Source organism: Hordeum vulgare, chromosome 2H, assembly GCF_904849725.1.
Source record: "Hordeum vulgare subsp. vulgare chromosome 2H, MorexV3_pseudomolecules_assembly, whole genome shotgun sequence".
Classification (NCBI taxonomy): domain Eukaryota; kingdom Viridiplantae; phylum Streptophyta; class Magnoliopsida; order Poales; family Poaceae; genus Hordeum; species Hordeum vulgare.
The window spans coordinates 64,931,557-64,948,157 of NC_058519.1; the positions used below are offsets into that span (position 1 = coordinate 64,931,557).

Genomic DNA, 16,601 nt, shown 5'->3' on the forward strand with positions numbered 1-16,601 from the left:
TAGATCAAAGAGATATCTGAATTTAACTATGAGAAAGTTACAGCAAGAAATACAACAAAACGCCTATGCTGGTTATCTGCGCTATATATGCCTACAACACAATGACATACTCATCAATAACCTCACAAAATAATGTTTTTCACTCCACGATATCCAATGTTACAAGTTACACACCAAGCGTCGGGACCTTTCAGAGGCTCGGCAGCTCAGAAGTATATAAAGAGCCGCTCATCGATCTTGGATTGCAGCTTGGCGCACTGCTGCTCTAGCTTGGCAAGCTCATCGTCCCATGCAGGTGGAACCAAACGTCTTGGATCCAGCCTTCTCGGTACAAAGTGCTGGTTGTCACCGGTAGCTCCATGCACCAGGTTTACCTCACCATTGATGTGAGCCGGTGCTTGAGGAGGTTCGTCGCATACTGGGGTTGGCAGCGGTGCTGGCGTAGGTCTCGGCGGTGGAGGACTGTCAGAATCAAGGTCACAACTGGCCTCAATGATCTCGTCTAGCGAGAGCCCAGATAGCACAGCAGGCATCATGTCATGATCCTCCAAGATGGGCGCCTTGTCTGGACTATCACTGTTGGCAGTGAGCCCGTGCTGTGTTGCACCATTGGAATCAGCTGCAGGGGGCTGGTAAAGACGCTGACTCAGGACATAAGCTTCTGAGAAATCTCCGGTAGAAAGCCTCGCTAACCTCCAGTTGTAGATCCGCCGGAAGATGGTAACCCAGTTCGGCACAAGATAGTGATTCGAGTCACGGAGCTCAAGATCAACACCTTTCTGCACCATAATCTTTGCCTCAGCAACCGCCTGAGCCCCATTTAACAACTGAGCCGATTGGGTCAGATATCTCGTCAAGCACTCCTCGAGATATAGCTTCTGATCTTGAATCTGCCTGCCCATGTAAGATCCTTGTTTTAGCCAAGACAAGCCGTCACTGAACTCTGGAAGCTGTAAACTCTTTACGGCTTCAACCAGCGGCTGGATTCTTGACGGCAATGACCATCCAACACTAGGTAAGAACATTTCTGTGAACATCCTCTCGCTGCTCGATCTCTCCAGAAGATCAATCTCAAGAGCTGGCCACTGATTAGGACTTCTGTATGCTGCTGCCAAAATCTCTTCTCCAAGGTGGTTGACAGCATTGTTGAATACTGAGATGCAATGCTCAGGACCAACTTCAGGCGCAACACGCTGGTTAAGTAGCTCAAGTGATGGGTTCAAGTAATTCAGAACTAACTCATGTGTCTTCACAAGGATGACATCAGGCTGTAGAGGAAAACTGCTCGCCATCCACTTTAAACCCTCACGCAGTTTGCCATCATCAAAGAAGCCATTGCTACAACCTTCAGTGCAGCTTCCGGCTAGAAAAACAACCAAGGATGAAGCAATCTTTCCTTCACTCGGACCGCTGACGCCAAGCTTGTCAATGACATTTTGTGACACATAATCATACCCTTCATTATATGTGTCACCGCTCAAAATCAGAAGAGGGAGACTAGATTGAGGAGGTATGGAGGCTAACAGACTGCTAAATCTCGCCTTCTGCATTTCCCACGGGATACTTTCAGATACCACAAATACTATACAGTTTGTGCTGTCAGCAATGTCGTTACCAATAACTTGTTGGTCACTGGCCCTAACAACAGATAGACAGCATACACTTGGAGAACTGAGCCACGTTCTCCAAATTGAGAGGTCTGCTGAAGTGTAAAGCAATCCATTATCTTCATTTCCAGAACCCATGAGCTTTTTGAGTAACCATTTCGAGGCAACATTGTTGCTCTGAGATTTCATAGCACCTGGTGGGACAACTACTAGCATCTTCCAGCAGATGCACCTGGCATCAGGTTTCCTTTCAGTTAAAATAGGACCAGACAACTCTGAGACATTTAGTCGTGACCAAGATCTTCGTTGTCGTGTGTATCTTTCTTTAAAGGCATGGCCAATGTCTAGCTCATGGACTGCATGCTTTGGCACCTTCATTGTAGAAAAGCCAACATTTATCATGGACTTGCAAATCATCGAAATAAATTGCAGAAAACACCAAGCCTTGAAATAAATATAACATGTCTATGGTAGACTTACCACTGCAGTTTGGTGAACTGGTGGTCCAAGTGACAGAGAATTCAATGCTGCAATAGCAAGGGCATTTTTCTGCTCTCTCAGAGATCTCTGATCCGCAGCACGCTGCCTCCATTTCCTGTATGATCACAGTAGGACAAAGGTTTAGTACATTAAAGAATTAGTGACATAAATCAAGGATAACAAAACCAACCTCAATATCATCTTTAGCCTTTCATCTGAAATTGTTTTCTTTGGAGACACAACAATTGGTAACGAGTCATCTGTTGTTTCATTATTAATTTGGTGATCTCCATACTCATAATCAGGCAATAGGGAACCTGTAGGCCACACGTGTTCTATTAGATTGACTTGATGACATGATGGACTTTCATCAGCCAAATCTGTATCGCTGCCAGAGCCATGTGCCCTGAGCTCATCTTCCTCTTCATGCATGTGGGCGTAATCTGAAGATACACCGTCTGCTAGAGGATGTGAGACTATGGTTGCCACCAAAGCATCAACATGTGGAGTGTAGGATTCTGACTGCGGTATCTCCGTTTGTTCTCTCGAGAAGTCCACACAATCAGCATTCTGGTCTTCAGATATTATGAAATCATCAGTAATCGTGGTCTTGCCTTTTGCTTTCGGTGAAGCTACTCTCTGGTCATCCATCCATCCTGTGTGCGAGAGTGTGTGCTTGGTAGCACGCGGAGAAGTGCTAGGAATAACTGGAACACTTCCCTTTCTGCTACCAGTTGGGGAAATAGGACTTGAATATGTTGAATTGAATTGTTTATTGCCAGCTTTTGGAGAAAACGGACCGGAATACGGCGAGGTAATCTGTCTGCTAGAAGTGGGAGAAACAGGTCCAGAAGACGATGGGCCAAACTCTTTTTTGGCACTAACAGGAATCACAAGGGCAGACCGTGGCGGAATCAGCTCTCTTTTGCTAGCTGGGGAAGGAAACCTGCCAGAATATGGTGCAACAGTTGCTTTTTGACCAGTGGGCGCAGAAACTGGACCAAAAGATACATCATCGACTATTCTCTGTGATTTCTTCGAGTGCACAAGTTCAGAACAACCAGATGGAAAATCGTTCTCACTGTTAAGAAAAGGCCCTTCTTTCACTAGGTACGGTCCTTCATACTGCCTCGATCCAAAACCATGGTATTCTAAGAGACTTTCAATGTCCTCATCCTGAAAAAGAAAGATACAAGATGAGATTGATTTTTCCATAATGAATAATTTACTGTTTGAATAAGAGAACACTTACCTCCATTGCAAGCCACTCCACAACATGTGAAATAGGGATGCCTTGACCAATCTGCAGACCACTGTGCAAGGAAGCTAGCGCTTGCCTTCTTACCTGGGTAGAAGAAATGTGTTAAGCTTTACAAAAGCCTGCTACATGGAACCTGGGAGTACACCAGGTAGTGAATGGTGAAAGATAATACTATTAAAACAATTATTCTATGCACAGATAAGTGGCCCTAATACAGTATAGGAGCAGAATTATGGTCTATGGTCAAACAGGCATATCCACCATTCCTAAAGGGGCAGAATAGGTCTATCAGTGTTGCACCATAACTTGAAGAGGATCATGGTATGGAAGTAGACTAAATCTCACGCTAGACGACATTAGGCGAGAGAGACTTAATTCTGTCTTGCTTGATCTGAACAAAATGCAATGAGCCAATGACATCCTCTGACGTTCACACCATTACACCCTTCCCATAAAAGCAGGTAGGCATCGACCTACAGGATGTTGGTCAGGCGGCTACATTGAAATCCTTGATGACCTCAGCAAGCCAAGTTCTCATTGCCAGTGTTGCATTTCGCGAGATATCAGCAAGACTCAATGGTGATGAGCAGCAGCCTTAGCATGGCCGGATGTCGTGGAAACTGCCCATGGCACGGCGAATGTGCACCAGACAGCAGCAACGCGAGGACATCCTGACCTGACCTGACCTGTAGTATCCATTGTGATCTCACCACACATACAGGATACATCATGACTTTGATTGACAGTGCCGAGAAAACGTCTGGGACAAAACAATTGCCTTACTAATGTTTGAGAGTGCAGACAACGAAGTAGAGACTAAACCGAGATGGTAGTTTATTAGGATTTAGGAAAGCTCGATGTCAAAGATATTAAGTCCAGCATGCATATAAGTTTATCCATTAGCAGGAACAGATGATGCATCAGTAGTAAGGAGGATAATTAGGAAAGAGGTAGAGATAAGAGTTCAATACGTTTACAAGAAAGAGTCCAAGTATTAAGGGTGAAGTTAAGTAGCAACATGATAAATTGATAATCTTTCAGATCAAGCAAGAAATTAATAATGCACACCTCGATTTGCTAACTCTGAACCCGTCTAGTTCTCTCATCCCAATTTATCCATTTTATCTCCTTCTAATGCCATAATGGCTTCATTCCCTTTGGGCTTTAAGTCATACTGCTTGGCTATACTCTCTATGCCAGGAGTGCCATGAACTAATCACTAATGTTCACATCAACCATTGTTTCCAGAAATTTTGATTAGTGACTTGTCCTAACATAAGAGTACTTAACTAACAGAGAACATATTAAATGTAAAGAAGTACGATACTGGCCAGGGAGAACTCATCAATGCCAGATAGTGGTGGATCCATAAATTTTACCCTGTGGGATCAACTATTGCTGTCACATTTTCATACACTGTGTAGACTTATATGCAAATGGTAACAAGTAGTCAAGTACAATGGTTGTTTCAAAATTTTGAAGGGTTGATAGATCCCACTACTTCCTCTAGCTAGCTAGGGCTGAATCAGCTTACAATACAATGGAAACATGACAAAAGTTAAGGATTTTATTGTGCTACCAAGCACCTTTTGTCTTGTGAAAAACAACAGCAGGTCCTACTAACTAAAATGAGAAACTGTCAATTCTGAATTCTGGTAACATGTTTTATTATTACAAGGTTACTTGCCAGCATAAGTGCACAATAGAGAACTAGAAGTATGTGCATATTTGGAACAAACATTTCAGTAGAAAGATATGGTACAAAAATGAACAGCCTTTAATCGACAAACTATTCTACCTTCGCGAAGTGAGCATGCATCAAGCAAGCCTGCAAATACGTTGCTTTCCTTGCAAGCCGGAAGAAAGCAATGTAGTTTCCCATTCTGCATGCTCTGAATTGCATGACAAAAGTTGGTGTTAAGTCAAATCAAATCAAAGTTAGTAAAGAGCCAAGAAATTCAAATTATGACATAAGGTATGACTACCTTGCAACTTCTCTTGCAAACAAGACGTCTGGGCTGCCTCTAATTTTACGAGACATCTTAGCAAGGTCCAGAGATAACTCAGAAGGTTCAACCTGATTCAGATGTACACAGAAGTCAGCAAAACAGCAGAAAACAACAAGACCCACTCAATTCACCTCACCTTGTAACCAGGATGCTTGTCTAACTTGAGCAGTGCATAATAACCCCGAAACTCCTGCTCTGTTGAGAAAAGCACACCATTTCTCCTATGGTCCTCATACATTTGAAATAGCTCAACTGATGTTTTGTTCATCTGCTCAATGTTGAGGTGTGCATCAAAACCCTCTGAAAAACCTTCTCCTTTGCTGTACTCACATAACTCGTGCATTGCTACAATGTGGAGCCTTATCTGGTCAAGAAAAGAAAATAATACTTCACAATGGAACTTTCTGGGAAGCAAACATTTATGGACAGTTTGAAAAAAAAATGAATTACCATTTGCTCGAGCATAGAAATAGCCTCTTGATTGTAGAAATGTTGCATTCTAAGATCCATTCTTATCGCTCGCATCCTATCCCACAAGAAGTTGTACAAGCCCAAGAAACTGTCATCATATGTGTGATCCAGCAAACTAAGAAGGTATGACATGGTCTTCTGCAGAACTGGCAGAGGCCTGATCAAGTCTGCATCTCTCTCAGCAGTCCTAGTATACTGTATCAAGTAGATAATAACTTCCATCATGCTTCCTGTTACTGGTGATGAGAGATAAATTCAGATAGAATCCTGTCATACTGGCAGGTGATAAGGTAAATACTATATACCTTCTTAACAGCAAGAAGCTCAGTGGTTTGGTTTCTGTCTCCATCTAACCTCTCGTACCTATCAAGATCTCCCTTTCTCTCGCGCTCCGCCCTTTCAGGCTCTACAAACGAAGCATGAATACACGTTTGTAAGTAGCATGGTTAAGAAAATACATTGAAGATGAGTTGAGAATGACCAAAATAGCATTGCGCAAAAACAAGTGATATGATCTAGTGCAGGAATCACCTGGACACATATAGGAACAAAGCCCAAGAATTGCAGCTAACTCTGGAGGGTCCATGTCAGCCATAGTAGTATCATTTGATCTGGCTGGAACTTTTCCCATTGAAGAGGCTTGTTTCTGTTTGTCCGCTTTTGCAAGATCATTGATATTTTCCACTGGCCTGCTTAATTCAACATTGAAACGAGCCAGACGCTTGGCTTTTGCCTGTTTTTCTCTACAGCAAATGTTACATGAGTCAATAACAACAAACAGTATATTTGATGGAAAAAAATGAGTTTGCAACATTATGAAGCTGGCATAAGCACCTCTCAAGTTCAGTTGAAGGGATAACGTCGTCACCATCATCCAAAGGAGGGGTCACGCTCCTAGAATTGGGGATCGAAGGCTTTGGTGGAGAAAATGTAGGTGTACTATATTCTTCTGAATAAGTATCTGAAGGGCGGAACTGCTGATATGGTGGTGAACGCGCATCACCAATGCGAGATTTTGTTTGACTTCCAACCATGGGAAGGGATGCTTTAGACCTGTAATAATAGCAACAAAGTCAACTGCTAAATGCCATATAGTAAAAAATCAGCAGGCACAGTAACACATCACTTCGTTTACTAACTAGTGCTCCTAGGCATAAATATGGTAGACGTGGTAGATTGTGCTCTTGCTGGTTATAATTTATTTATTTTAGTCGTTATTACTGTTAGGAAAGCAACTTATGTTTATTGAAGGCCCAAGGGGCATATATATATTACACAAGACTTGAGGTGCAAGGAAAGTAAACATAGACTAATAAGGACTCCTAGACTAATACTAATAGACTAATAAGGACTCCTAGACTCCTAGACTAATACTAATACTAATACTTCCTAACACCCCCCCTCAAATGCAAAGCGTATGCAATAGCATTGCATTTGAAAAAGTGTAATACTAAAAAAAATGATAATCCAAATCCGCGTCTTGAGAGTGTCGTCGTAGCATGAAGAGTCTTCAAAACTTGTCGAGTCGCCGAAGAAGATAATGAAGAGATGGCACATCAGAGGTAGACACCGCATCACTTGAAGATACAAGATAAGTATCAAGAGAAGATGGGTTGTCAAAAGAAAATGGCACATCAAGAAGAAGACACCGAAGAGATGGCACATCAGAGGAAGACACCGCATCACTTGAAGATACAACATAAGTATCAAGAGAAGATGGGTTGTCAAGATAAGATGGCACATCAAGAGAATAAGCATTGTGCAGAAAATCATAGTCCACGACAACCGTCGGCGAAAGAAGTTCGGCAGATAAGGCACGATGGACGTAGATCGACAATGCAAAAGAAGTCCAGAAAATCCTATAGAAAACAACAAGGGCAAATAGGCCACAAAAGTTGCATAGAAAGGATCAGGACCAAAGAAAAGGCCGACGGACTAAGGTATGGTGGACTCGCATGGCATGAGAAAACACAAAATATCAACGGATTTGGTGGACGCAGCGGAAAAAATAGAAAACTAGAAAACACACACTAGATTAGGGATGATGGCAGCAGAAGAGAAAAAAAAATATCATGGCGGCGAAGGCCAATTCCAACCAGAGTGTGCGTGAGACGGTCCTGACTGTGTAGAAGGTGGTTGCTCAGTGCGGGAATCCTGAGTCAGAATACCAGCAATACCCGTCGAGGAAGAACCTGAAGCAGTGAGCAGACGCTTAAGTCGCAGAATATCCTGCTCAGTCAAAGCGATGGCTGAAGCTGTCGAGGTAGATGACGAAGTCTCTGAAGATGATGATTGCACCTGACGCAAGTGTTTCTTCTTCGTGTAGCAGTGGGACTCAATATGACCATCATTGTTGCAGTAGCCACAATGTGGACAGGAGCGACCTGAGCCTCCAGAAGGAGTGGGCAAGAGCGGCGGAGCACTCGAGTGAGAAGGGGTCGGTGCAGCAGGGGCCGTAGAAGTAGCCCGAGCAGCGAACACCGAGGGAACCTCCAGCAAACCAGCACCACGTAAGCGAGTCTCCTCAACACGAATCTCAGAAAGCGCCTCCATGAGAGAAATACGGCCATGAGCAAACAACTGAGCACGCCGAGGCTCAAACTCCTTACGGAGCCGAGACAGGAACTCGTAGACGCGATGAAACTCCAAGTTGGTCTGGACAGCCTGGCAACAGGGGCAAGTACGACAACCAGCAGTGCAGAGAGAATCGAGCTGGCGCCAGATAGCAAAACTCTGTGCATAGAAGTCATCAACACTAGAGTCACCCTGCTGAAGAGCATGCTCCTGACGAACCACGGAGAGGTATAAGGCATCACTAGAGGGCGCATAGCGCTGACGAAGGCGAGTCCACATCTCAAAGGCAGTAGGAAGGCCCAAAAACTCAGAGGCAAATTGAGGCAGAACACTAGCAGTGAGAACAGCTGCAGCACGAGCATCATCATCAAGCCACTGGGTGTAAGCGGACAGAGCACCGTGATACACCTGAAGAGCCTCCTCATAAGCCAAGAGCTTCGCATCATAAGCACGAATAGCAGCCTCATCAGCAACCTTAGCTGCATCCTTCGTAGTCTGAGGAGCATCCGCACGAAGAGCCGGAGGGATCGACGGAGTGGGAGCCACAGGAGGAACCGGACGTGACGGACAACAGACCTCGCCAGAAAGAACACCCCAGAGACGGATGCCACGCATGTGAATGCGCATAAAGCCAATGAACTCGGTGTAGTTACTACCATCGAAGATCACCGAACAACGAGGGACAGCAACATAGCCCGATGCAGTAGACATCTTTTTTTCGGTCAACGACGAGGGGAACACCCGATCCGATCGGGAGTGTGCAGAGGGCGGCGCGACTTGGAGAGCACGACCGGGAGCAGAGCCTTGATCCAAGCTGGAGATCAAACTAGATCAGGGAAACAAGCAGATCCTGGTGGTGCTAGTCTGGGAGCCGCTTCTGGGAGTTCGTCCTGGAGCGGTGACGGGATCTGAAGGCTTCGAACGGGCCAGTGATGAGAGCAAGTCTGGACCTGGACGCGCTGGACCGGGAGCTCGAGCGGGACGAGCTTACTCACCCGAGCCGATCCGGCGGGATCTGGAGGCTTCGAGCGGGGCTGGCGGGAGCAGAGCCACGAGACACAGACGAGTGGAACCTGCGGGAGCAGCAGGAGGAGGAAGACTCGGCGGCGTGGGCACCTGCAGGATTCAATCCTGCGAGAAGCAGCCGTAGGAGGAGATTGAGAGGTAGCAGCAGACAGACGGCGGCTACTTGGAGATTGGATCGGAGCACGAGTTGCGCGTGCGAAAAAATAACCTAAGGCTCTAATACCATGTTAGGAAAGCAACTTATGTTTATTGAAGGCCCAAGGGGCATATATATATTACACAAGACTTGAGGTGCAAGGAAAGTAAACATAGACTAATAAGGACTCCTAGACTAATACTAATAGACTAATAAGGACTCCTAGACTCCTAGACTAATACTAATACTAATACTAATACTTCCTAACAATTGCATCTTTTACCAAAACTAATATAGTAAGCAAAACTGACATACAGCAAAATAAACTCAAAAGATTTACCTCTGGATATCAGCCTGTGAACGAAGATTCTGGGCTGCAACATTACTGCTGCCAAAACCTGCAGGTGCCGGCCTAATGTTGTCTCTAATATCTGAAGGTGGCGACCTGGGCATGTTCGTGAATTCAGATGAAGGAGCCCTCATCCTTTTTGAAGTTTCAATACTTACATCATCAACCAAGGTATCCGCATAGTTTATCAGCCTACAAAGAATGCAGCAGGAAAATGCTTTATGCATTAGCCATAAGTCCATAGTACATCACTAATGCAACTAGTCGTTTTAAATGCCAGGTTTCAGGCTTTAGAATTTGCACTCACAGAAACCAAACTCTAAACCATAGACCCGAAAAAGTTAGTAGACAAAGAATGAAGAAGAATTTCACAGCTCACATTTCGAAAAAGAAGTCATCAAAAATGAAGAAGAAAAATACTCCCTCCGTTCCTAAATATAAGTCTTTCTAGAGGTTTCGCTAGGGGACTACATACGGATGTGTAGATTCACTCATTTTGCTCCGTATGTAGTCCCTTAGTGAAATCTCTTAAAAGACTTATATTTAGGAACGGAGGGAGTAGAAGAATTAGCATGAAAGGTTAGTGCATACTGTTGATGGTTTCCACATTTTAAGAGCTCGAATAAAACACTCATTGCTTAATATTCCTTTAGCGAGACTAAAATCTACAAGGAAAATTATTTTTCCAAAGAGTGTGTAGAGAAGACCGTCTCCCTATTCGTATTCTTGAGTCAGTTTGGTAACACACCGACCAAGTAAAGAGAACGCGTCAAGTAATAACGGGTGTGTCATGTTTTGTTTGGTAACCCATGCCCAAAAATGACTATGCCCAGCATTTTCCCCATTTCCATAGTGAATTGATTTTCCAATGGATGATCATGATTATCTAACTTTCTCCAGGATATTTATACAAATTCAAAGCAGCAGTTTTTTACCTATATATACATACGCTGTGGGGTGTTGAAGCACTTAGGAGATCACATGTATATTTGTTACGTATTTAATTACTTATGCAGCAACAGAAGAAAACAGGCACATCATAAATAAATGGCAATCCGTAGATAGTAGTACCTTCTAGCATTTGCACCAGTGCCATGACGAGCTTCAGCGCCATCAACATCCTGATAGGATAAAGTAGGTGACCTAGACCTTTTTGAAATGCTATGATCCATTCGACTTTGAAGTGGAGCTGAGAATCTACAGAAGGATAAAAGGAAGAAAACATTACAGAGCCATAAACGCACAAGTACCAACAGGAGCACAAGCACAAGAGATGGCATTAACCAATAATTTTACAGTGATCCAGGTAATAAATGTGAGCACAGAGGCAAATTTACTTTCAATTTGCAGTATTACATTAAAGTTCTTTTGAATAGGAAGATTATCCCAGCAGGGGGAGAGGGGGGTTACTCCATGCAAACCTACCAGCATCACAAGGTTCAGCATATTTCTACTAAAAACTTGAACTGCTCGCAAGACAATCACAATAAATATATTTTTATCTAGAAAAGTTTTTCCTTTTCTTGACTCAAATTAGTATTACCAAAGACTAAATAAAGACTATACATGCTGCATACTACTGATGAACTAAAAAAAATCAAAAATAGAATGGTGCTCAGATAAACTATGTGGCAGTCTACAACAGTCTAGCCGACACCCGACAGCACCTTTGTTCTCGCATATGATCGTTCATCTCTTGTTGAGCCGCATCACCAAGCACTGATGAAGATGTACTAGTCCCTGAGGCAGGACGGAGCCTCCCACTACCACGAACTAAATTGCTATTCAGAAGAGGAGAGAAGCTAGCATGTGCATCAGGAAAAGGAGACTGGTTCTGGATTCCAAACTTCGAAGGTGATAGATTAGGCCTGAAATATCAGTAAAACAGGGAGATAAGCAGAGCAGCACAACCAGTGAAATTCAGTACTGAAAATACTAATTACTCCCTCTGTCCCATAATATAAGAGTGTTTTTGACACTAGTGTAGTGTCAAAAACGCTCTTATATTATGGGACGGAGGGAGTAGTAGCTAAGTAATCAGCACTACACTCTTGTGAGATAATTTGCAGTGAGACACTAATAAAACTTAAAATACAATTAGAGTAAGTAATTACTAGTTGACAATTTCTATCGAAGAACTCACATTTCCACATGATCATGAGGCTCAGCACGCTGCATAGGAGGAGATTTTGGAAGGCTTGATGATGGTCTAAACTGTCTGCTAATGTCTAATGGTGGTGATCTTGCTGTCTTTCCGGTCTCTGGAGGTTGCATTCTCATCTGCACTGAAGATTGCACACTTCCATTTTCAAACAATGGGTCTGCATAGTTTACCAACCTATCAATTGAAGAGACATCGGACATTAGATTTAAAAAACCTGATAGCTGTACCCACAAGGTTATAGTTGCAAGCTCCAGGGAAACTAAATCTGAACTCAGACCCCAACAGAAAAATCCTCTCCAGACCTACGCAACCATAATCCATGTAGGATGGTCCATACAAAGAATGGCATGTCAAGCATGCCAGCTGAGATTCAACTACACACCATGTAGCGTGTCCTAGCATAGTGATATGCACCATTTTTCATTTAAGAACTGACGGTGATTCATGTATTGTTCTCTGACCATGGCCTTCTGGCAAAATAACTTATAAACAGCAGCATTGGTACCTTTGGTTTAAGCCCAAGGTTGCCCTACCAAATATTTGGCTAGCCAAAGTTTGGTCAAGCTTTTGCTTACCTATGAGTTGGCTAACATTGGCAAGAAAAATGAACTAGAGTGGGCAAAAGAGACGTTGGCATTTCAAAAATACTGGCAACCATCCAAACAAAGACCAAAATTTTGGTGATGACCTGAAAATTGGAGGGTGAGCTTTGGCCACCATCCAAACATACCCTAGAATTCAGCAGAGAGTGATGGATATTTGGATCAGTGGCTCATTGCGCAACTTTCAGAAAAAGATTGAATTGTACTGACACAGATTGTACCATATTCTATTTTCTTTGAGCTACAACATTTGGACTGTTAAGCTTCATGCACTAGCCAACGCAACCAAAAGTCCGAACTGATGGAAAGAGCTAGTGCAATCCAGATATACTGTAACACCCCCTCTCACGTGTGACGGAGAAGACAAATCAACATGTGCAACCGGAAGAGAGCGACGGCGCGCGAAACTCACGTATGACTCAAGAGGCCTCTACGTGGACACAAAGGGGGGCTACCAGCAATTTTCAATAAATTGCGAAAGACAGGACTTGAACTCAAGACCTTACTCTGATACCATGTTAAGCTTCATGCACTAGCCAACGCAACCAAAAGTCCAAAGTGATGGAAAGAGCTAGTGCAATCCAGATATACTGTAACATGGACGACTTAAAGGAGAACAGTCGCTAAGTGACCTATATCTACGTATCAAGCCCTCATGTACAAATTTTCTGCACACCATGTATACAAATGTTTTGAAGATATTGACTGGAATATAAAGGATGCCCATTATGAATTCAGATAGCTTGACACGAGATACAACATGAAGCAGTTTTACCTTCTTTGCCCCATACCATTATCATTTTCTGGAGGAACATCCACACGCTGATTTGACAGATTCGGCGGGGACCTGCTCCTTGAGGAAATACCAGGATGCATGGGCCTGCCTATGGATGATGCAGCTACTCTGAAAGCGAACATGAAAACAATCCATCAATAACGTAGCATGACTAACGCAAGTTTGCAACTGCAACCAGATGGGCTAGGATTAGGTGATTACAACAACAACAACAACAACCAAGCCTTTCAGTCCCAAACAAGTTGGGGTAGGCTAGAGTTGAAACCCATAAGATCTCGAAACCAAGTCATGGCTCTGGAACGTGGATAGCTAACTTCCACGCACCCCTGTCCATGGCTAAGTCTTTGTCGATATTCCAAACCTTCAGGTCTCTCTTAACGGACTCCTCCCATGTCAAGTTTGGTCTACCACGACCCCTCTTAACATTCTCAGCACGCTTTATCCGTCCGCTATGCACTGGCGCTTCCGATGGCCTCCGTTGAATATGTCCAAACCATCTGAGACGATGCTGGACCAGCTTCTCTTCAATATGTCCAAACCATCTGAGACGATTAGGTGATTAACCACCAAAAATGTTAGATCTTAATCTACCATTCCAGCAGCAAGGCGCCTTCTTATCAGATATTTTGAGTTGGCTTGAATAACATGCAACTTTAGATGTTCCTTTTTATGTGCTATACCCTGCTAAATATCATTCACTTGGTACACAGCCACCAGTGGGCCTAAGTCTTATGAATTGGCAACTCCCACCGTAACAAAATATAAGACGTTTTTTATGCCCTATGCAAAACTAAAAAAAAGTCTTATATTTTGATACAGAGGTAGTACATGGTTGCTTCGTGCCATGCCAAGTCTTGCGAATTGGCTACATGGTTGCTTCGTGCCATGCCACGATCTCTAACGATCAACTTAGGGCAATCCGTATTGCAGAAACTAGATCATTAGAGTTGCTATGACGCGCTAATAGTCAAATGTCGCAGGCATCCCACCAAATAAAAACTCAGATGCGCATTTAGCCATCTCCAATGGGGAAATCATACTCTATGCAATCACCGAATATGTGAAACTACTGCGAGTAGAATATACCTCTGCACAATGTGAACTATACTATGCTTCAAATTCTGAAGCTACTACACGCCTGTACTTACAGTTACAGCTACTTGGATGCAACAGCAAAGCAAATAGAGAACAGAAACCTAACCGACACTAGCCAGCCAGCTCGACAGCAAAGCTCAGACAACACAGAAACCACTTGGGGGTGGGGGTTGGAGGTGGGGAGCAGTCACCTCGGCTGGGACTGAAGATGGCGCGCGGCGTGGCGAGCGGTAGCAGCGGCCGCGCCTGGGTCGACGGCACGAAGAGGGCTCGGAAACCTCACGGGACCGGGGGCGCCGGGAGCAGCTGCGGCCGGGCGCGCGGAGGATGCCGGTATGGGGACGGGAGAAGTAGGGCGAGAGATGGGGGCCGCTGCGGCGAGCTGGGGGCGAGCGCTCGGGAAGCGGGAGGAGGGGGAAACGAAGGGGGCCGCTGGGCGAGCCGAGGGGAACTGCACGGGGGCGGGCTGCGGCGCGGGAGAAGGGGCGGTGGCCGCGCCGGCGCCGAAGGCGAGGGGCGCGGAGCCCGGCCCGCGGTTGAGGGGCCCCGCGTCGCGGCCGAAGCCGGATGCCTCCATCGCGGGGCGCGGAACCCTAGCCGGCGGCGGGCGCTCGTCGCCGGCGTGCGTGGAGGGAGGAGGAGTGGGGTTTGAATTGGAGAGAGATCGGAGGAGGGGAGGGAGCCGCCGGGTCGAAGCTGGCAGGGTTAAGCTGCCCGGCGGGCAAAAGGGCTACTGACAGGTGGGGCCGGGCCGTCGGCCGGAGCTGGAATCGATTGTGGAGGTACTACCTTCGTGGCTTCGAGGGTGCTTGATACATTTTACTCCCATGACTAAAAGTAGTGTGATTAAAATTTGCTAGCCTTACCCATGTTTGGATGCAAATACTAAAGAGGCTAAAATCAAGTTAATGAGCATTTATTATCCTGCAAACCTTCCAATCCAGAACTCGTCTGAGGAGTTAAATGAGGAGAGAGATGACTAATGCACATTTTAGTAGGGGTACCTCTGACTAAAAGATTTTAGCCTCAAGACTAGTTTTAGTCTCTCTTTAGTCACGGGTGCTTGGAACTTTAGCCTCTTAAAGAGACTAGTTTTAGTCAGACTAGTTTTAGTCCCTTGGATCCAAGCACCCTCTTCGTCTTCGTTTATTGGCCTCTTCTTGCTTAAACCGTAGAATTTGATTAACAAGTTATAAACTGTACTCCCCGTTATGAAATAAGTGTCGCGAATTTAATACTAAGTTGGTATAAATTTTATACTAAAGCAACGATATTTATTTGAAACGAAGGGAGCATGTCATAAAATTTATATTGTTGGATTTGGATTTGTAAGAGGTTTTCAATGGTACTACTTTTAGGGTATATAACACTTTTTTAGTAGCTATATCAAATGTCAAAATTTAATCAAAACTATAAAAATGACTAATAAATCAAGACGATCGTGTGTTCAGTTGTCGCTCCTCGTGAGGGGAAGCCATGAAGGCCGATTATCTTAGTCGTTTGTGCGTTATGAAATGATCAATAGCAATGTGATAGTTTATTCAGGTTTCAACTGCATCAATATAAATGGTTTGAGACGTAAAGTCGACCAAAATGGTTATATAACAGCAAGCAGCAAGAGAAGCGAAAACCTTTTGAATAAAATTAATAAATACTTTTACAAACCAAATCTCAAATAAAGAAATATGTTTAGCCTACATGTCGTATGAAAATAATAAATGTGATACAGAATAATAAACATGTTCCCTAAGAAAGGATGAAAATAACATTCATATATATATATATATATATATATATATATATATATATATATATTTGTATAAGAATTGAGGGCACCTTGCTACTTACTCGGTTGAAAAACCAAATAACCTATTTGCTTGGAGTTGTGATATTGTTCAGTCATGAATTTAATCTTATATTTTTAAGAAGTTGGTCCCTATTTTCTCAACATACAAAGTGTTCACCTCAACATTCCACTAAGCAATGCATTTAAATCATCTCACCCACTAAGCCATGCAAAATGTGACACCT

At 43.9% G+C, this 16,601-nt stretch overlaps 1 protein-coding gene across 2 annotated transcripts; it reads right to left on the reverse strand.

Moving 5' to 3' along the window:
- Nucleotides 1–15,162, reverse strand: LOC123425021 (SAC3 family protein B). Of its 2 annotated transcripts, XM_045108693.1 has the most exons (17): nucleotides 14,762–15,162; nucleotides 13,455–13,583; nucleotides 12,057–12,251; nucleotides 11,581–11,781; nucleotides 10,985–11,110; nucleotides 9,905–10,105; nucleotides 6,663–6,881; nucleotides 6,360–6,571; nucleotides 6,134–6,234; nucleotides 5,808–6,023; nucleotides 5,494–5,721; nucleotides 5,334–5,425; nucleotides 5,147–5,240; nucleotides 3,340–3,432; nucleotides 2,278–3,263; nucleotides 2,088–2,202; nucleotides 1–1,979 (listed from the first exon to the last, which is right to left on the reverse strand). In XM_045108693.1, the coding sequence occupies exons 1-17, from the start codon at nucleotides 15,145–15,147 to the stop codon at nucleotides 207–209; spliced, it is 5,367 nt and encodes a 1,788-aa protein (XP_044964628.1). In that variant the 5' UTR covers nucleotides 15,148–15,162; the 3' UTR covers nucleotides 1–206. The 2 variants fall into 2 exon arrangements, with proteins under 2 accessions (XP_044964628.1, XP_044964629.1); XM_045108694.1 differs by lacking the exon at nucleotides 14,762–15,162 and having other exon boundaries at nucleotides 13,471–13,529.
- Nucleotides 15,163–16,601: the final 1,439 nt, after the last annotated feature.